The sequence below is a fragment of the Oncorhynchus tshawytscha genome, linkage group LG05 (assembly GCF_018296145.1).
Source record: "Oncorhynchus tshawytscha isolate Ot180627B linkage group LG05, Otsh_v2.0, whole genome shotgun sequence".
In the NCBI taxonomy this organism is placed as follows: domain Eukaryota; kingdom Metazoa; phylum Chordata; class Actinopteri; order Salmoniformes; family Salmonidae; genus Oncorhynchus; species Oncorhynchus tshawytscha.
The window spans coordinates 31,005,409-31,026,985 of NC_056433.1; the positions used below are offsets into that span (position 1 = coordinate 31,005,409).

Sequence of the window (21,577 nt, forward strand, 5' to 3'; positions counted from 1 at the left end):
GGTTCTCTATGGTGTAGTAGGTCAGGGTGTGACTAGGGGCTGTTCTAGTATGTCTATTTCTATATTGGTGCTAATATGATTCCCAATTAGAGTCAGCTGTTTATCGTTGCCTCTGATTGGGGATCATATTTAGGTAGCCATTTCCCCACCTGTGTTTTGTGGGATATTGTTTTGTGTTTGTGCATCACTACTTTCACATTTCTTTGTTGGTTTATTGTTTTTTGTTCAAAGTTTCACCGTAATAAAGATGTGGAACTATACTCACTCTGTGCCTTGGTCCACTCATTACGACGATTGTGACATAAGCAAAGAGAAAATACATAAACTTTTCAGAGGGGACTGTGTGAATCAGGCCTTCATGGTCAAATTTCTGCAAATAAACCACTACTAAAGGATACCAATAAGAAGAAGAAACACGGGCAATGGACATTAGACCAGTGGAAATTTGTCCTTTGATCTGGTGTCGTTGTGAGACGCTGTGTGGGTAAACTGATGATCTCCGCATGTGTATTTCCCACCGTGAAGCATGGAGGAGGAGGTGTTATGGTGTGGGGGTGCTTTGCTGGTGACACTGTCTGTGATTTATTTAGAATTCAAGGCGCACTGCAGCGATATGCCATCCCATCTGGTTTGGGCTTAGTGGGACTGTCATTTGTTTTTTCATCAGGATAATGACCCAACACACCTCCAGTCTGTGTAAGGGATATTTTACCATGAAGGAGAGTGATGGAGTGCTGCATCAGACGACCTGGTCTCCACAAACCCCCAACCTCAACCCAATTGAGATGGTTTGTGATGAGTCGGATCGCAGAATGAAGGAAAAGCAGCCAACAAGTGCTCAGCATGTGGGAACTCCTTCAACACGGTTGGAAAAGCAATCCAGGTGAAGCTGGTTGAGAGAATGCCAAGAGTGTGCAAAGCTGTCAAGGCAAAGGGTGGCTATTTGAAGAATCTCAAATATATATTATACTCAAATTGTCACGCCCTGGCCATAGAGAGGCTTTTTATTCTCTATTTTGGTTAGGCCAGTGTGTGACTAGGGTGGGCATTCTATGTCCTTTTTTCTATGTTTTGTATTTTTATGTCTTGGCCTGGTATGGTTCTCAATCAGGGACAGCTGTCTATCATTGTCTCTGATTGAGAATCATACTTAGGTACCCTTTTCTCCCACCTGTTTTGTGGGAAGTTAACTTTGTCTTTGTTCAGGGCACATAGCCCAAAGCTTCACGGTTGGGTTTGTTCTTCATTTGTCGGCTTCATTTTTAAATAAAGTTAAAATGTACGCTTACCATGCTGCACCTTGGTCCAGTCCTTCAGCCAGCCGTGACACAAATAAAAATAGATTCTGATTTGTTTAACACTTTTTTGGTTATTACATGATCCCATATGTGTTATTTTATAGTTTTAATGTCTTCGTTAGTATTCTACAATGTAGAAAATAGTAAAAATAAAGAAACTCTTGAATGAGTAGGTGTTCTAAAACTTTTGACCGGTAGTGTACGTCGACGTTCAAAGGCAAGCATTTCAAAATCTTTCCAACATCGTGGATGGTCCCTACGACAGTGGATACTTTATTAATGGTAAAAATGTATTCATGATTTTTAACTCTGTTGTGATTGTATGATTTGTCGAGCATCGAATGGATATCTGTCAAGCTAGTAATCTGGTTAACTGGCAAGTGCCAGGCAGGGCTAACATTAGCTATTTAGCTAGGCACCAGGTAAGTTAGCTGGCTAGAGCTAATGTTAGCTAGCTAAAGTCAGCTGAAGCTCTTGTTTCGAAACACCCCTGTCTAAAAGAGGCATAATCTGAAACTGGTTGGAATCGATGGAAGAACAGCATCAAATTCAATATGGATAAATACAGAATCAAGATGAGGAGAGGAGGATGTCAGGTCTCCGTAAACACAGGAAAAAGAAGGAGAAGCAATCCAGAGAATGAACCACCGCACTCAAACATAAAGAGACCTAGGTAAGTGGGCTGAAGTGAACTTCCTGCCAAACCTCCACCTTGGAAAGGACTCAGGGAGTCGTAAATCGCTGAGACAGGTAATGGTCCAAGAAGTTCAGAAGACGAAAGGAAGATCGATAGGAAGATGCAGAACACATTCGCCCTGCGGTGCCAGGGTATAGTCACCGACACTCAAATTGTAAAGGAGTTCCTTGATCTCTGGACTGCTCTGAGCATGGAGCCGCAGGTAAAATTGTAAAATTGCAATGCTGTATTAATATATTAGTTCTACTGAATTAAATTGTGATACAGTATTCAAAACCTGTGAAAAATTCAAAATTATGTCTATTCCAAGTGTGGGTGTATGCAGAGTTCTAGCGAATTACAAACCAGAACCTGCCAAACATCTTCTATGCTGAGATTGACCGTCACACCCCTCGGTTAATGACCTTGTACAGACAGATGGCATCGAAGACTGGAAGGACTGCTGACACTTTGGTTGACATTCTGAGGTGTCATGATCTACAGGTAAGACGGAGGACTCCACATTATACTGAATTCAGATCTTGGTCTAATGCAATTATCAACTACTTACTAAACCTTGAGGGGAGATGTCCCAGACACAGATTAAGCCTAGTCCTGGACTAAAATTATTTCTATGGAGATTCTCCATTGAGCTTGCTTTTTAGTCCAGGACTAGGCTTGATAAGAATTTAAAAAGGCACCTGATAGTTTGCCCTTTTGGAACTATTCCACTGGTTTCATTGTACCATGTTCCTAATTAAACCGACCTCAGTGAAATATTTAAAATCTTTCTCTGGTACCAGGTTATATCGGGTAAGCAGATGTCATAAAATGTACATTCATGTATCCCTTTAGGAACACATGATGCCCACACAAGGTGTACAACTGTTCTCTGTGCTCTTCCTGTGTTGCTACGCTAGTAAGCAAAACATGCTAGGTAGGTTTTCTGTCATTCCAGTAATATTGTATTATTGTGCCCATTCCCAATCAACCCACTCCAGCTCCTGAGGTGATCTCAGATGATTAGATGGGCGAGTATGGTCAATCTAGCCAACCATAAGTCAGTGTAGATATATTGCTATATAACATATCTGTCTAGTATTCTCATTTGGATTCAGACGAACCAGAGGTTGGTGACTCACCGGTAGCCCTGCTGACAATCGTTGTTGACAACACAGAAAATCCAGTCCACTACAATCCGGTCAAGATCTGTCGTCCTGGAGAGTGAAGTTGTGGTGATTGACCTCCCCAGACTGGCGGATGCTTTCCTGGGTAATGTTTGGTCTGATTTATGCTCTACATCTCAGTTATCCGAAAGAACTGTCCAACACGTTCAAGTTCATTCAGAAAATCCTGCTTTTAAATCCCAACTATTATTTGTTGACATTGTTGCATTTTTTTGAACGAAAGGAACCACAAAAGACACTTTCTCTTACCCCCTAATCATCATTACAGTAGCACCTCTACCAGGGTTGGGGTCAATTCCATTTCAATTCAGGAAGTAAACTGAAATTCCAGTTCTAATTTCATTTTATAGGAGGCAATGAAAAAAATTGGAATTGATATTGAAATGTTAGCTTACTTCCTGAATTGAAAAGGAATTGACCCCAACCATGGTGGAAGTGCTACTGTAAAGTGTTCTCTTTAACAGTTAACCTTTGCAGTATGTAGGCTAATAATTGTAGGTCTTGGTGCTTCTTAGATCTGCCGTTTTCCTTAACTTATTATTTCCTTGCTCAAATGCATTGAGATAATTAGTATGTTGTCTACCGTTATTAACATGGCACTTGAATACTTCTACCGCTGTTAGTTTTCTTTCAAGCATGTTGTCCACTGCTTGTAACACGCAGCACTTGAATAGGCCTAGCACTGCCAATTATTTTTTCGGGCTTACATATGGAGCAATGTCTCAGTGGAGGTCAGGGTCGGGTCAATTCCATTTTAAATTCAGTTAATCCAGGAAGTGAACTGAAATTCAAATGTTTTCCTCAAAGGAGGCAATGAGGAAAATATTAAAATTTCAGTTTACTTACCAAATCGACTGAATTGAAAATGACTGACCCAAACCTGACCTCCACTGAGACATTGCCACATTGACTCCAATCTGTAATTGGGGTCAATTTAATTGTGGAACCTTGCACTGTGTTCTCTAACATGTAAACCTTTTCCTGTATTCTCTTTAAATGTACTCTGATTGTTATTGTTACTGCAGCAATAAATCCATATTATTCCTGGTTTAAAAGCATTCATTTGTACATGTTTTTTTTATTTTTTAACATTGCAATTATTCTGTTTGAGTCAGTGCTACTAAAGAAAACCTACGCAATCAGTGGCCACAAAGTTTTTGATTAGATGCACAACTACCTTTTGATTTAAGTAAGTTCTAGTTTTTAATTTGCATATTAGTTGTTGCAACTTAGTTGTTGCAATAATTGATTACAGGTTAATGGCTAGGATGTAAGCATTTCACTAAAATATTAAGTTCATACAACATGAAGTTTGTAGAAAAACTACTTGAAAGTGGTGTGTTATGTTTACTTAAACATAATGAGTTGAATTGATATATTTTAAGTTACTGTAGATCATAGTAATAAAGTTCATTCTAATGACTTAATTAAGCTCTCTGTAATCAAAAATGTATATTAATTAACAGAAATTGAGTACTGTGTATTTTTTAACTAAGAAAGTCAGTTAAGAACAAATTCTTATTTTCAATGACAGTCTAGGAACAGTGGGTTAACTGACTTGTTCAGGGGCAGAATGACATATTTACCTTGTCAGCTCAGGGATTCGATCTTGCAACATTTTGGTTACTAGTCCAACGCTCTAACCACTAGGCTACCTGCCGCCCCAATCAATAATTTTAAGTTTCATAATAACAACAAAAACGAAGCAATTAGTTGCCACAAATGTATTGAGTTCTGCTAACTTATTCGGTTTTACAGTGTACTTGTACCGGCCGTTGGTAGAAGAAGGTGAGGACCAAAGCGCAGCGTGGTACGTGTTCATCATGTTTATTCCAAACTGAACACTAAACTGCAAAACAGCAAAGAGACAACCGAAACAGCTCCGTCAGGTGCAATACACACTAAACAGAAATTAACTACCCACAAAAACCCAGTGGGAAAAAGCTACCAAAGTATGGTTCTCAAAAGTATGGTTCTCAGAGACAACAAGACAGCTGCCTCTGATTGAGAACCACACCCGGCCAAACAACAAAGAAATCCAAAAACATAGAAAAAGGAACATAAAATGTCCACCCTAGTCACACTCTGGCCTAACCAAAATAGTGAATAAAAGCCTCTCTATGGCCAGGGCGTGACAGTACTTGGCCTTTATTGGTATTTCATTGTAGCTTATGTACCATAGCTTAGGCCTATTTGTGAAAAGTGCAACATCATAAGCATATTATTTTAGTCAAACATTTTATGGTTATTTCTCACATTGATTGATCAGCCATAAACTAACATGTTGCTATTGTCTACCCTTGAATCTTACAATGAGGATAATGCTTTTAGGGCCTGATGCCTCTTAAATGCGGATAACTTTAAGTGTTTTTCCCATAGACTTGCCATTATTTTGCTACAATTACCTCCAAGTATCATCATGAAAAGAACTGGAAGCAGTTTGATATTCAGAGTTTTTTTACATTTTGTTTTTAATTCAATAGAGTTGAATTCATCCCTGATGTTGAATTAGCCTTTTCTTACTTCCACAAAGCATTCCAGGATGTATGCAACAAGCATGCCCCTTTCAAACAATACCCAAATTAAGGGCAGACAACTCTGATTCTCAGATGAACTAGCTGAAATCATAAGGAAACAGAATGGTGTGTGGGCTAAAGCAAGAAGGTCTGATTTGGCTGAAGATTGGATGGCTTTTAAACGCCTTTGGAATCAGGGTGTGACTACGACCCGAGAGCTGAAAGCAGACCACTCCCTCAAATCTACTGCTGACAATCTGAATAATCCTTCAAAATAGATGCACAGCTTTCTAAACAACTGCTGGTAGGTGGTAACTGAGAAAACCTGATTTTAATCAGCATTTTCTTGATGCAGGTGGATTATTGGATAGGGTCAAAGGTCTAAATGAGTCCCCTGCGAAATGACCTGATACCCCCGTCCACTCCTTCTCCAGGTTCTCCTTCTCTGTCTCAGAGGTGCGTAGAGTGGCGAAAGCAATTGATGTCAAACAAATCCCCTGGCTCCGATGGTCTAGACCCCCGCCTATTATTATGTGCAGACATAATTGCTCCCCCTTTAAACATGCACATTTAACCTCACTATAAATTGTAATGAAATCCCCAAGTTGTGGGAATCAGCATTTTACCTACTTCTTTTGAAATGAGGTGACCACAGTCTACTGAATAACTATAAGCCCATATCTAAATAGTCTGTTTTGGCAAAAGTATTGGAGTTCCTAGTCAATAAGCAGCTTAAGGCCTACTTCCAGGAAAACAATATTTTGGGTGGTATGCAATCAGGTTTCAGGACAAGCCACAACAGCACTGTTACAGTAATATGGAACGGTTTTGGATGATATTTACTGTGTTCTGGATAAGAAGTTGCCTTGTGTATCAGATTTGTTCATAGATTTGTCAAAGGAATGGGACACTGTGGACCATACTGTATTGGTGCAGAGACTGAAGTGTATTGGGATTACTGGTCATGCTCTAGAGTGGTTTGTGAAATACCTGTCAAGTAGAACCCATTGTGTTAAGGCAGATGGTTGTAAATCCGACATCATAGAGCTGCACTCAGGTGTGCCTCAAAGATCCATTTTCGGTCCCCTGTTGTTTATTATCTCGATCAACAACATTGGGAGACATGTTGAGACAGCTGAGGTTTAATGCGAATGACACTGTCTCTATTCAAGTTGCAGCAGTTTGATTTTGGCTTTTGAAAAATCTAACATCAAAAATAATCTGTGCAAATTGAAGCTTGTTCTGAATTCCTCTTATTAAACAAAACACATGCTAATTTCCAATACTAAACACTCTGAAAACCATGTCATTACTACCTTGGAAGGGAATTCCATATAGCGAGACAAGAAGTACAAATATCTGCGCGTTTGGGTGGATGAGGAGCAGAGCTTCACTAGTCATCTTGAGAACCTGGTAAAGAAGATCAGGTTGAGAATAGGTTTTATTACTGGTATAAGGCTCAGCCAGAAAGAGCTGCTATGGTGTACATTCCTCTCTGTCTTGGACTACAGGGATGTCATTTATATGCAGACCTCAAGCACTACCATGAAGGCACTTGATTCTGTGTTTCACACAGCTCTTAGGTTTATTACCAACCAAAAGCTTTTGACACACCACTGTGACCTCGATAATGCTGTTGGCTGGTCTTCGTTGACTCTACAGTACATAGATCATATTATACCAATCTTGAAGCCTAAGGCCATTTTGGGAAAACTGCCACTTTATCTCCGTTATTCTTTGATAAGGTCAGAAAATATATATCAGTTATGGTCTCACTCCTACTTACTTTTAACGGTTCCTATAATCAGAATGGATCACGGCAAAAAGGCGCTTTAGCTACTCAGCTCTGTGGTCTTGGAGTTCTCTCCAGGCCAGCTTGAAACACCATGGTCTTGTTCCCTTGGAGGAGTTCAGTTGGTTGACTCACATATTACTGAGGAATGTGACTGTCATTAGGATTTGATGCAGTGGTACATATGATAGATTTTTAAAAATATCTATGACGCTTGTTTGTTTCTGTGATATAAATGTATATGCTATAGAATGCTAAATGTGTCTGATCAGATATTAGCAAACTAATAGATGAGTTGCCACCTCCACTTATTTGCATCGCCAGAGATCAGATAACCAAATATACAGATGGAGATTCAGTGAAACACAATCACATTGATTGATTATCAGACAAGTCAAGGGCTTTTAGTCGGGATGTAGCCCCTATAGGCTTACGCGAGTGAAAAGCAAAATAATCAACCTGCTATATTAGGCTAGCGTAGGCTACATAGCTAGCTAACATGATAGCAAAGTTTTCTGATGACACTGTTAGAAGAGCAAACTAAACAAAAAAATTCAAATCATGAACACTCACCTCAATTCGGCTAACATTTTGCCAGCCTAATTGTAACCAAATATTCAAACTGAGATTCGGACATTGGTTGATTTATCAAGACGAGTCCCAAGACTTGTCTCAAAACAGTGCGTTAACGCTGTCGCAATAAGAACGGTGCCAACATTATAGTTGATAATATTTTAAAGCAATAGCTTTAAAGTATTTAAAATGGTTGGATGACTTTGGGAGTTTCAGTAAGCAACAATTTGATATATGCCTTCAATTGCATTAGCCTACTTTATTCCAATATTTTCATCATTCAGTGATATTCATTCCCAGAATTATTGATTGACCCATCCAGTCGTGGTTAAGAAAACGTGCATGCGTAGTGGTGGGCTTTGCTTAGTGACATGCTTCGCAAATTTTAGAACTGCCACGAGGAGGGAAACAGCCTAGTAACAGGTGCTGCCTAGCAACCATCATTATGAAGCATCAAATCTCATGAACACAAGCTGTTTACGCCGAATTTAGCTATGGCTAGTCTTATTTTTTAACGGTGCAACGTGTAAATTCTGATCCCAAAGTCGTATGTAGATATGCCCAACTATAAGAGCAACTTTTTAAATCCCAACTGGAGCAACCGGTCGCAAGTGAACATAAAGTTCGGATTTGCCCACAATGTTCCCACCAGACTATTCCCACAACCTTTAAAGAACAGATGAAATGTGTTCTAGGATCATTCTTGTAACAACAAGTGAAAGTTGTTGCGTCATAAAATAAACATTGTAGAATCATCTGCACAACTGGAAGCGTTGGTGTTTTGGGAACATACATTTCGGTTTTTTGCACCATAAAATAAACATTGTAGAATCATCTGCACAACTGGAAGCTTTGGTGTTTTGGGAACATACATTTCGTTTTTTTGCACCCTAAAATAAACATTGTAGAATCATCCACACAAACTGGACAGTTTTTGTGTTTTGAGAAGATGTTTCTTTCCCCACAATGTGATGCTCCAACAAAATGTTTTCTGGGGAACGTTCTTGTAACATCAGGCGAATGGGCCAGGTGAAAAGGGTCCATATCGGGAATATATTTACATGACACATTTTTTTATATATATATTCTACAGAATACAGAACATTTCCAATGCATATTTTGAGTTTGTAGATAAGTACCATATCCTGACAAATTCTGTTTCCAAAAGTGTCTTTTAGACATAGACTCAGTATTTCAAACATTAGGAACACCCCCCCCCTTTTTTTGCCCTCTATCAGTCTCAATACGTCAGGGCATTGACTCTACAAGGTGTTGAAAGCGTTCCACAGGGATGCTGGCCCATGTTGACTCCAATGTTTCCCATAGTTGTGTAAAGTTGGCTGGATGTCCTTTGAGTGGTGGGACCATACTTGATACACACAGGAAACTGTTCAGCAAAAAAACAACTAGCAGCTTTACAGTTCATGACACAAAACGGTGCTTCTAGCATCTATTACTATGCCCCATTCAAAGGCACTTAAATATTTTTTCTTGCCTATTCACCCTCTGAATGGTACACATACACAATCCACGTCTCAATTGTCTCAAGGCTTAAAAATCCTTCTTTAACTGGTCTCCTCCCCTTCATCTACACTGGTTGAAATGGATTTAGCAAGTGACATCAATAAGGGATCATAGCTAACACCTGGATTCACCTGATCAGTCTGTCATGGAAAGAGCAGGTGTTCTTAATGTTTTGTATACTCAATGTATATGATATTGGGATTACTCCGAATTATCCACATTATTTTAGGTGAATGTTTTTTGTATCCTAAAATAAAGAATCATTCACACAACTGGAACTGTGTTTTGGGAACATATCTCTTGTGATGTCCCAACAATGTTCCCACCAGACTGTTCCCACAACCTAATGAAACATTCTGGGAACCTTTAAAGAACAGACGCAATGTGTTCTAGGAACATTCGTGCAACATCAGGTGAATCTTTTTTTGTACCCTAAAATAAATATTGTAGAATCATCCGCACACAACTGTTTTGGGAACATCTCTTTGTCCCCACAATGTGACGTCCCCACAATGTTCTCACCAGACTGTTCTCACAACATTCTGGGAACCTTTCAAGAACAGATTAAAAGGTGCACTGTGTATAAATCGCTTTGCCATTTCCTGTGTAACTAGTTCCTAACCTTTTTTGTTGTTGTTATGATGCCCAAATAATAATTTCTAGTTGAATGAACATATGAGACAATTTGTGGAAACACATTTTAAGTTTTCTCATGTTGGAGCTATACTTGGGCCAACTAAACATTTTAAATTCAAGTAACACTTTGACCGAAGAGTTGAGTAAACAAAACAAAAAGACTGTGGAACCAGTTACTTAATAATATTCAGTTGAAAGATTTTTTTTTACAGTGTGGGAGAATAGGCAGACAGACACTGTGGGCTTTGGGAGACGAGAGGGGGGCTTCTTTTGTTGGTTGTATACGTGCGCGTGTCTGTGTGTGTATGTATGTGTGTCTTTCTGTATGCATGCTCCGTCTCCTTTTTTGTGTGGCTTGTGGGGGCTTCCTCTGCCCGGCGCTTGCTGCAGATGCAGACTTTCGAAGCTGCAGGCTGGAGACAGGAGTTGACGGGCGGCTGAGCTGAGCAGCCCTGAGTACTGATTACTCGCTCCAATTGGTGGACAATTATTGCCCCATTTACAAGTAATAAATCAACAAGGAGGCAGAGAAAGGGAGGGAGGAGGGGAGAGAGGGCTGGGGGACACTGCAGTCTTACAGGGCCCATCAACTAGGTGAACGTGTGTCTCATGTCTCAACCGCTCCCTGCTCTCGGTGAGCTCAAGGCCAACACAAAGGAAGAGAGAGCCGCTGGAAGAGAGGAGTGGAAAGTGTGTGCGTGTTCCTGTTGTTTCTGTGTGTGTGGCGGGAGGGGGGGCAGGCAGCCTGTGGAAGGCTTTTAAGAGGTCAAATCAAATCAAATGTTACTGCAGTATGTGTGCATGCGTGCATGTTTGTGTTTATGTACTGTATGTGTGTGTGTGTGTATCTGTCTGTGTGTGTCTCTGACCTCTGCTGGTGTCCCAGGTCTTGTAGGAGGGTGTCAGCTTGTCTGGGCCTTTCCCCAGCCTCCACGTGGCCCAGGCTCTTCACCTCACTGCGGACAAAGTACCAGAGCTCCCTCACACCGTTCTCTACCCTCCGCCTCAGCTCCTCCTGGGTGGGGCCTGGACCTGAGCGGTGGTGGGGATTGTGGAGGGAAGAGGGGAAGGAGGGAGGGAGCGAGGGGGGATAGAACAACTATTATGAACATAAAGCACAGGTGGAATTGTCATTGAACACATGGTAGCTTCAGGAACATTCTGGATCGTCTGCTTTCTCAATCCCTGCCTCTCAACCTCCCTCCCAAGGGGTTGCTTTGATCAGAGCAGTATTAGCACATCTGTTTTGTCCGTACAGGATGGAACACCACACTTATACACATTTTACAGACACAATCTATTTTACAATAGTTATATTTTGTTTGTTTTTAGTCCTTCCTCTATTTCTGATGTCCATCCAGTTTGATTTCTATTTGTAACTGTGCTATTTCACAAAAGTTCTGAATCTATATACATTTTACAGACCTCGTATGTTTTACATTAGTTATTTTGTTATTAGTCCCACCCTTCAGCTCCTTTCAACCCCTCCCATCTATCTCTTTATTAACACCATCCATTTTGGATTTTTATTTGCCATATATTTTTCAACTGTGCTGTGATGCTTCACAAAAGTACTCAACCTTTCTATTCTCATAGCTTCTACAGATTGTACTTTTTTTTTCTTTTCTTGCTATAATAACAATTATATTATTGATTTATCGACTATGGCTTTTCAAATCACCCACTATTGCTGTCTGCAGCCTTAGTTCTAGGCAAATGTTGCAATTCTTCAGCCATTCCTGGACCTGTGACCAAAAACGAGCTACATACAGACAATACCAAAATAAATGATCTAATGACTCTGCCTCCTCACAGCAATCTGTGAAGATTGTATCCCCCATATATATATCATTCTATTGGTTGCAATAATTTTGTATAGTAATTGAAAAGTGTTTCCACATATGTTGCCAAAGCAAACATATGGACACATATAGAATCAATGATGACGCAGATTGATCATAATAGGAAAAAGAATAATACTCAGTGAGTAGTAACATTTAACAGGACACTACAGTAAGAAATGAATGAGGACAATAATGAAATAGTGAGAAAGACACAGGTAGAAATGTTATTGCTCTGGTTGGTCGTTCCACTGGCTGTCCCTACGGGGTGGGGCAGGAAGCTACATATTTTGAGGCTGATATCGCACAAAGGGTTTTTTTCTCACAGATATTGGATTTTCTCCTTTTGCTTTAAAATTGTTGTATTGCTCTCTCTCTCACACTAATTCTATTCCATTCCCACGTTTACCCACTCACCTAGCAACTACCCTATCCTCCTGACGCTCACTTTTTAGACACACACAGATGTAAGCTTTAAAAAAGCATACACACACACACACACACACTCACACACATTTTTCCTGTCAGCTGAGTTTAGCTGCTAGCACAGCATTGGATTAGCCTGATCTATCTGACTTCATACCAACTGATCCTATAGGTACAGTTCCACCTGGTCACCCCTTCCTATCTGGGATTCTCCCACAGCTTTCCTCTTCTCTCCCCCGACATGTCCTTCCCAGGTCCTGCTGTTCTGCTCACCATCTCCGGTCAGTCTCTGGAAGCTGTGGATCTTCTGCTTGGCTCTGGTCAGCTGGTCCTCCAGCGAGCGTAGTCTCCCCACAGCCAGGGCCCCTCCCTCTTCTACTTTGCCCTCAGGTATCCTGCAACAAGAGACGAGGGTGAGAGAGAGCAATGGGTATGGGAGTGTGTGGATGTGCGTGTGTTTGTTTTTCATCATCTTTCTCCGCTGGGTTAGTATATGAGTTACATCTCTTATGCGGTGTGTGTGTGTGTGTGTGTGTGTGTGTGTGTGTGTGTGTGTGTGTGTAGCTCTTTGTGGCTGTCTTGATTAAATGTGAGCATGCATCAAAGAGTGTTCAATAGCACAGTATTTCAGTGAGCTTAGCAAATTTGCAGCTGAAAATCTTGCAAAGCTTAATTGCTAATTACAATTTAAATTACGTTCAGGCCGCCTTTCAGCCCATTTAAAATGTAGCCTACATTGCTCGCTTTTCACTAATGAGTATTTGTAAAGTATAATGCAGTGGTTTTCAACCGGGTTGCCGTGAAACTTTTCCAAATCGTGTCCATTTTTTGGAACACTCACTTGTAAACGTGACCTGTTGAACGCACAGGGAATTCTGACTTGGGAGCACCAGTGACGCTCGGATAATAAATGAAATGGCACATGGTTACATCTGTATCGTTGTTTCAAGTCCAGTGAACTCAGGCTGTTGCCACAATTGTATTATATGAGGGGCGTGCATCATGAGCAATGTAATTTGTTTCATTTTACTTCACCTGTGAGAACCATTAGCATAGGCAAGTCTGATTAGAATTAGCTGTACCACATCCTAAGACACAGGTACAAACGGAGCATGGATCTTTACAGATCCAATGCAGATAGCCGCTTATCTGTAGTCCAAACCATTCAACAATTATTTTACTTTCTTAAAGGGGTACACACAAATGAATCATCATGAGTAAGGAACAAATAGTTCAAATAAAATGTCATCCATAAAACATGGATCAGATGAGATGGAGGTCATTATCATTAAATAAATGAATAGGGATATTTTAGACAAGCTGTAGAATTTTCAAGGTGTACCACAGTTCAATGCTACAATGCTGTATACAGTGTGCTATAGTGTCTCACTTGATACCATTTCCTGAGCATCTCAATTACTTCATGAAAAGGTTGTCCTCTTTTTCATAACACACAGATTACACATAGCCACGAACGTGCGCGCAAGTTCGCACACACACACACACACACACACACACACAATTTTCAATCATGATGGCAAATTAAAATGCCTTAACGCTATCTAATACATTAATACCTATAGGAAAATATTAATAGAAACAGCTCCAAGTGCGTCCAGACACATCCAGTCATTTGTGAACCGAGACAGAGGCTTTGCTAATGAGTCATCAGGCACGCAAACTCAATTTGCTCCCTGAGTGGGGAACATCAGAAGCTGTCAGGCAGAAGGAGGAGACTTTTATAGTAACATGGGTCTATAACCTTATATCGTCATTATAAAACATGCACACACACATCAGAGAACTAAGCTAACAGCAGTGCGGGAGTAAAGAAACGAAGAAACGAAAAAAGAACTGATGAATAACCACTTGAAGTTCACATTTGGGCAGCAGTGGATAAGGGACAAGGTTAACCTTTCAAAAATCCCCTGTGATATTAGTTCATATTACTGTGAAATGGTCTTCCAACTCTCCCCGAGTCGCAGAAACTTGAGAAAGGGCTGTTTCACTTGCCTGAGTCTGACAAAGCTCTTACGAAGGAAGACCCATTGCGTGTGTTCTCCTCCTTCAAGGTCAGGGGTCAGCTCAGAAGTGTGCAACGTTCCAGATCGTTCAGTTAGAAGAAGTGTATTCATTACATTTCTATGGGTAACATTATGAACGTTTAACCTCACTGTAAGACGACAATGAGAGGAACTCCCAGAGGCCACCGCCTTACTGACCAGCTCACACGATCACGTAGGAACAAGGGCTGGGGGCTTGTTTAGGATGATGCAACTTGCAGAATGTTCAGATAGAAATTCATGTAGACTATGATATAACATTATTCTCTGACCTGTAGAATATGTCATCATTTCATTTAAAGAGAGCCTCTGATTACAGCTCTATATGTTACATTTCTATCTGCACCATTCTGAATGCTCTACATTACCGAAAATACCCCATGAGGATCCTGGAATGAAGAGGCAAACAAGTTTGTAGTTCCACAGTGTAGCACCTCCGACTAGAGACACAAATCCTTACAGCACTCACTCTATGGGATGCTAACAAAGGCTAACAAGCATAACATGTGTCTACTGCTAGCTCAGATGATAACGGAGAGACGTCAAATAGTAGACGCCTGCAGCCACAGACAACAGACGTAAACATGTAAACACAGAGACAAAGACACAACAGGAATGCAAACATAGCAACAACACCAAAGACGACCTACCACTGACAGAATACACATGAAATGAACAAAAAAGTGCTCAAAGGATCCCTGACATGAATATGTGCTATACTTTTGTCCCTAAGGACAAACAGAGCTGAGGCTAGGCAGGGTAACTTGGAGGGTAAAATATACAAAACGACACAATCCAATCGTGCATTGTCTTCTATGCATGTTTTAAAGGCAATGTTCCTTAAAATCGCTGAGACCACATTCACGGTGAACACTATGTCCACTCAATCGGAAATGACTAATTCAATGTAAATTACGCTATAACCCGGATCTTCCGCGTTCTGATTGAATCTAGGCCTTCGTTTAATGAAACGGGAGAGAGAGAGCGGACGGGAAAATTCCAACTTGGGAGGGGGAGGGAGGAATGAAGAACACTGTTCAGTCTGAGTGAAAGAAGGACAGGCTGAGAATGAGGGAGCAGGGAGCCCCGCGGCAACGGCCACTGAGGCGGAAAGCAGGTGAGATTCCGCACGCACAGCCCCCGTTCCCTCGGAAACGCTGCCCGCTGCCTCCTCATTGGCTCGCCTCCGCCTGGTAACCATGGAGTTAGGAGTCACATTAAGATCGGAGCTGGATACAGCAGTTTAAATGGGGGGCGAATAATGTGTGCGAGGCATAATGGTACTGCATACATATTTCCGTATTCCATTCACCTCCTCTGTTCCGAGACTTCATAGGTGACCTTAGAGCTGACCTGGGCAGAGACATACATATGGATAGGAATGTAAAGCACTGCTAGAATCACACAGATGAAAGTGGGGCTATATAAATACAATTTACATCTGGAAAAGACGGGTGCTGTGTGGAGCCGTGGGAGGAGGCCATATATATATATATGTGTGAGTGTGAGTGTGAGAGTGAGAGAGAGTGAGAGAGAGAAAGAGTGTTAAAGGCTGTGTATTGGAGTCAAAATCCCAGCTGGTGCTTGATACCCTATTACTCCAAACCACAAATTCACTAGAAGTGAAGTACGAGCTAATCCACGCCCACACGGCCAGACTCCAGCTCTCTCCAGCTCATTTCTCCCAATCAGGCCAGGCTTACACAGTTGTTGTGCCCACAGACAGCTCACACAATGGGCTAGTGTTGCTGTCAGAGCCCCTGCCTTCCCTGAAACGACCAGGTCAACAGGAGTTCAGTCTGGAGGCAGTGGCAGTGGTAGCAGGCAGTGTCTGCTCAGTGGAACCTTACTGGGCTAATGACATTACCCAGTAAATGAGTCCTCTCACCAGTCACCTCACAAGGAATACAGTCAATGGCACGCAGGCAGCGCTCAAGTCATGAGATAAGATCTTACATACAGAGAGACACAAAGATACACACACAAAATGAGGCTATAGACACACAATGGGGGACACACATAGACAAGCAGACACACACATGCACAAATACTAGCAAGGCTCAAGCCAAGCCCACCTGAGAAAACACATCTCTTTGCTCTCAGTTGGCTGTGTTTGAGAAGTGGATCATCTATTTGTCAACTAATTGCCACTTCACCGATTGTTTTCTAAATTGAACAAGAAAGAGTTGATGTTTGATTAGATCAGGGGCGTAACTTGGGTTTAGAAGTGGTCGGGGACATAATACAAAGTACCGGTCAAACGTTTGGACACCGACTCATTCAAGGGTTTTTCTTAATTTTTTTGTATTTTCTACATTGTATAATAATAGTGAATACATCAACACTATGAAATAACACAAATGGAATCATGCATTAACCAAAAAAGTGTTAAACAAATCAAAATATATTTTATATTTGAGACTCTTCAAAGTAGCCACCCTTTGCCTTGATGACAGCTTTTCACACTCTTGGCGTTCTCTCAACCAGCTTCATAATGTCACCTGGAATGCATTTCAATTAACAGGTGTGCCTTGTTAAAAGTTAATTTGTGGAATTTCTTTCCTTCTTAATGTGTTTGAGCAAATCAGTTGTCTTGTGACAAGGTAGGGGTGGTATACAGAAGATAGCCCTATTTGGTAAAAGACCAAGTCCATATTATGGCAAGAACAGCTCATATAAGCAAAGAGAAATTACAGTCCATCATTACTTTAAGACATGAAGGTCAGTCAATACGGAAAATGTCAAGAACTTTTGAAGTTTCATCAAGTGCAGTTGCAAAAACCATCAAGCGCTATGATGAAACTGGCTCTCATGATGACTGCCACAGGAAAGGAAGATCCAGAGTAACCTCTGGATACGTTCATTAGAGTTAACTGCACCTCAGATTGCGGGCCAAATAAAAGCTTCACAGAGTTCAAGTAACAGACACATCTCAACATCAACTGTTAACAGGAGACTGTGTGAATCAGGCCTTCATGGTTGAATTTCTGCAAAGAAACCACTACTAAATGACACAATACGAAGAAGAAACACGAGCAATGGACATTAGACAGGTGGAAATCTGTCCTTTGGGATTTTTGGTTCCAACCGCTGTGTCTTTGTGAGACGCAGAGTAAGTGAGAGGAGGAGGTATGCAGGTGTGGCGGGTGCTTTGCTGGTGACTGTCAGTAATTTATTTAGAATTCAAGGCACGCTTAACCAGGATGGTTTCCACAGAATTCTGCTGTGATACACCATCACATGTGGTTTGTGCTTAGTGGGACTATCATTTGTTTTTCAACAGGACAATGTCCCAAAACACACCTCCAGGTTGTGTAAGGGCTATTTGACCAAGATGGAGAGTGATGCACTGCTGCCCCACATGAACTGGCCTCCACAATCACCCAACCTCAACCCAACTGAGATGGTTGACCAACAGAAGGACAACCATCTCTGCAGCACTCCACCAATCAGACCTTTATGGTAGAGTTGCCAGACGGAAGCCACTCCTCAGTAAAAGGCACATGACAGTCCTCTTGGGGTTTGCCAAAAGGCACTGAATGCCAATTGTTATTTCTGGAGGAAACGTGGCCCCATACTACAGTAAAGCATGGTGGTGGCAGCATCATGCTGTGGGGACGTTTTTCAGTGGCAGGGACTGGGAGACTAGTCAGGATCGAGGGAAAGATGAATGGAGAAAACTACAGAGAGATCCTTGATGAAGACCTGCTCCAGAGCGCTCAGGACCTCAGACTGGGGCGAAGGTTCACCTTCTAACAGGATAACAACCCTAAGCAGACAGCCAAGACAATGCAGGAGTGGCTTCGGGACAAGTCTCTGAATGTCCTTGAGTGGCCCAGCCAGAGCCCGGACCTGAACCCGATCAAACATCTCTGGAGAGACCTGAATATAGCTGTGCAGTGACGCTCCCCATCTAACATGACAGAGCTTGAGAGGATCTAAATTCGCACAAAAATGTATCCTGTTTTAACTTGCACTTATGTGGTATTGCGTGTAGATTGATGAGGAAAAAAATACATTTTAATCAATTTTAGAATAAGGCTGTTACTGTAACAAAAATGTGGATAAGGGGAAAGAGTCTGTATACTTTCCGAATGCACTGAATGTGCTATAAAAGTGTTTTACTCCATTATGCAGCTGTTACATTTATCAGAACTGTATTTTGGACCTTTATATACACTTTGAGGACTGTTGCTACACACACACGCACGCAAACACGCACGCCTGCACATAAAGCACAGTTATAGATCTGCTGCATGGAGCATGGAGAACACTGAGTAATAGAGTAATCTGTCTCTCAGTCTCATTGGAGGCAGACAGTCAGACTGACAGACTCCAATAAGTCTACATCATTAGGAGGAGACCGTCTAATGGACAGATAATGGTCAATGGACACTGTAGAGAAAAACCAATAAAACCATTCAGCTCTTTCTTATTGTTTCTGTGTGTGCTCTAGCCTTTTGGGTGCCCTAAGCAAGATTTGATTGGGGGGGACCCCCCCTGCGGTAAAACGTTTTTTTTTTTGTGGCCACGCTCTAGATGATGTTTTAGTTGTAAAGTACAGTTCCTGCAATTCTACTTGTTTTGCCATGGGGTGGAGAAAAAACTTTAGCAGTTTTAAAGGGGGGGGCACCTCTGAAGGTGTAGCAAGGATCGAACCAATACGCAGCGTGGTAAGTGTCCATGTTTTAATAGAAAGGACTGAACATGACACAAATACAAACTAACAAAGTGAAATGGAACCAAACCAACACTGACACAGGAAACAATCACCCGCAAAATACCCAAAGAATATGGCTGCCTAAATATGGTTCCCAATCAGAGACAACAATAAACACCTGCCTCTAATTGAGAACCAATCTAGGCAACCAGAGACCAACATAAACACCTAGATGGAAACAACCCCATAAATCTACAAAAACCCCTAGACAGTACAAACACACTAGATGAGACAAAAAGCACACATATCACCCATGTCACACCCTGACCTAACCAAAATAATAAAGAAAACAAAGAATACTAAGGTCAGGGTGTGACACTGTTTGTGTGCTTGAGCATGAAGACTGTACATCTCTCTCCATTCCATTTCGTCCATGTCAGTCCCTCCACTCTCTTTCCCTCCTGTCCATGTTATCATAGCGACCTGCACTCAGTGGCGTATTTCAGTTTCTCGCTATTTTACAAATTTTACCATGAGGCCTGGAGAAAATGATGCTGTTTAAGAGCCAATTTCCTGCTATAAAAAATAAAATCATGGCTTATAACGTGGGCCCCTTGCCTTGCGGGGGCTGCTGGGGTGTGTGCTACAACAGTGCCTGCACTGCTCTCCTCTCTCTTTAACAATCCTCTTCTTCCACCCATCCCTAAATATCTGCATGGTACAGACCTCACCTCATCCATCATCCCTCCCTTTCTCCATCCGCATCAGGCCCTCATCGCTCTGGCCACCTGTTTTTTTTACACACGCGCACACACATTCTCCCTCTCTTTCCCTCTCGCCATATCGCTTGCGCGTGTAATCATCTCTGTGTGAGACACACCAGGTGATTGACAGCTGTGGAGAGGGCGGCACCAGAGGCAGATCGCCACACCGACCCTGTGTTCACCCCTCATTAGTGCTGCTGGGTGATTGGTGGGTGGGCTATCGGCCTGTCTCTCAAATTATTGAGGGAGAGGCTGAGTGGGAGTTAATGTAGTGGAGGTGTGAGATACTGAGTTAATGGCTGCACCTCAGGATAATTACATTGCAATACATGCTCACATGTCGTGTGCCACGTCATCAACTCCACAGTCCGACACCAGATTTCTATATCATGTGATGGGTTAGCTGATATATTAAACACAACAAGTTCAACACCTATCCAGGCATTCTAGTCAACCTGAAACTAGTCACAGCCATAATTCACTCAGTCAGTCAGTGAGTTGGTGACATACGCTGAGTGTACAAAACATTAACAACACTTGCTCTTTCCATGACATAGCATTCACCTGGATTCACCTGGTCAGTCTATGATCCCTTAATGATGCCAAATGTTAAATCCACTGTTGTGGAAATTCTTACACGGGGACACTCAAAGTCAATCTTAAATGAATCATTGTCTATTTGTCAGCATGTTGGAAAGGTTCCAACTATCTCAATGCACCATAGTACACACGTTAATCAGAAGCTCTGCCGTGGCAGTCCCAGCAGTTTGTCTTATATACGGCTATACACAGACAAGTTATATTTGCATGATTTAGCATATTTAATTCATCATTACGCTTTTGTTTCATTCATGTGACTGACCAATATCTCACGAGGCTTCTTCTCTCTAAGCTGAGATACTTGATACTGAGATATCTTTAGTTCGTTCTCAAAACAAGGTCTGGGCGTACTGCCAAATTACAGCTACTGATAGTGAGGAGTTGTACAGTGAGTCGCTTGAATGAACACAGAAATTGGTTTATAGAACAGCACATGAATAGAACACGGAAATGAGTTATAAGAAAAGCACAAACATTAAAATGATATTACACTACTTCAATCAGTGTAGATGAAGGGGTTAAAGAATACTTTTTAAGCCTTGAGACATGTTTTGTGTATGTATGCCTCTCAGAGGGTGAAGGAGAAAGACAAAAAATATAAGTGCCTTTGAACAGGGTATGGTGGTAGGTGCCAGGCGCACCGGTTTGTGTGTGTCAAGAACTGCAACGCTGCTGGGTTTTTCACGCCAGTGTGTATCAAAAATGGTCCACCACCCAAAGGACATCCAGCCGTCTTGACACACCTGTGGGAAGCATTGGAGTCAACATGGGCCAGCATCCCATGTAGAGTCCATGCCCTGACAAACTGAGGCTGTTCTGAGGGAAAAAAAACTCAATATTAGGAAGGTGTTCTTAATGTTTTGTACAGTCAGTGTATATAGTAAGTTAGTCAAACAGTGAGTCAGTGAGTATGTCAGTTCGTGACAACTAGGTGGTAAGAGCCACACCACTCAGGCCGGCTGTCACAAACACGCACACGCACACACACACAAAGGCCCTGGTCCATGTCTGTGCCAGCAGT

At 41.7% G+C, this 21,577-nt stretch overlaps 1 protein-coding gene across 1 annotated transcript in view; it reads right to left on the reverse strand.

Moving 5' to 3' along the window:
* LOC112250474 (alpha-(1,6)-fucosyltransferase-like) overlaps positions 1–21,577 on the reverse strand; it is a 152,970-nt gene that overhangs the window by 34,363 nt on the left and 97,030 nt on the right. Inside the window, exons 3-4 of the mRNA XM_042321801.1 lie at positions 12,743–12,864; positions 11,072–11,234 (exon numbers count right to left, since the gene is read on the reverse strand). Coding sequence (XP_042177735.1) covers positions 11,072–11,234; positions 12,743–12,864 — 285 coding nt within the window. The remainder of the gene's footprint in view (positions 1–11,071; positions 11,235–12,742; positions 12,865–21,577) is intronic.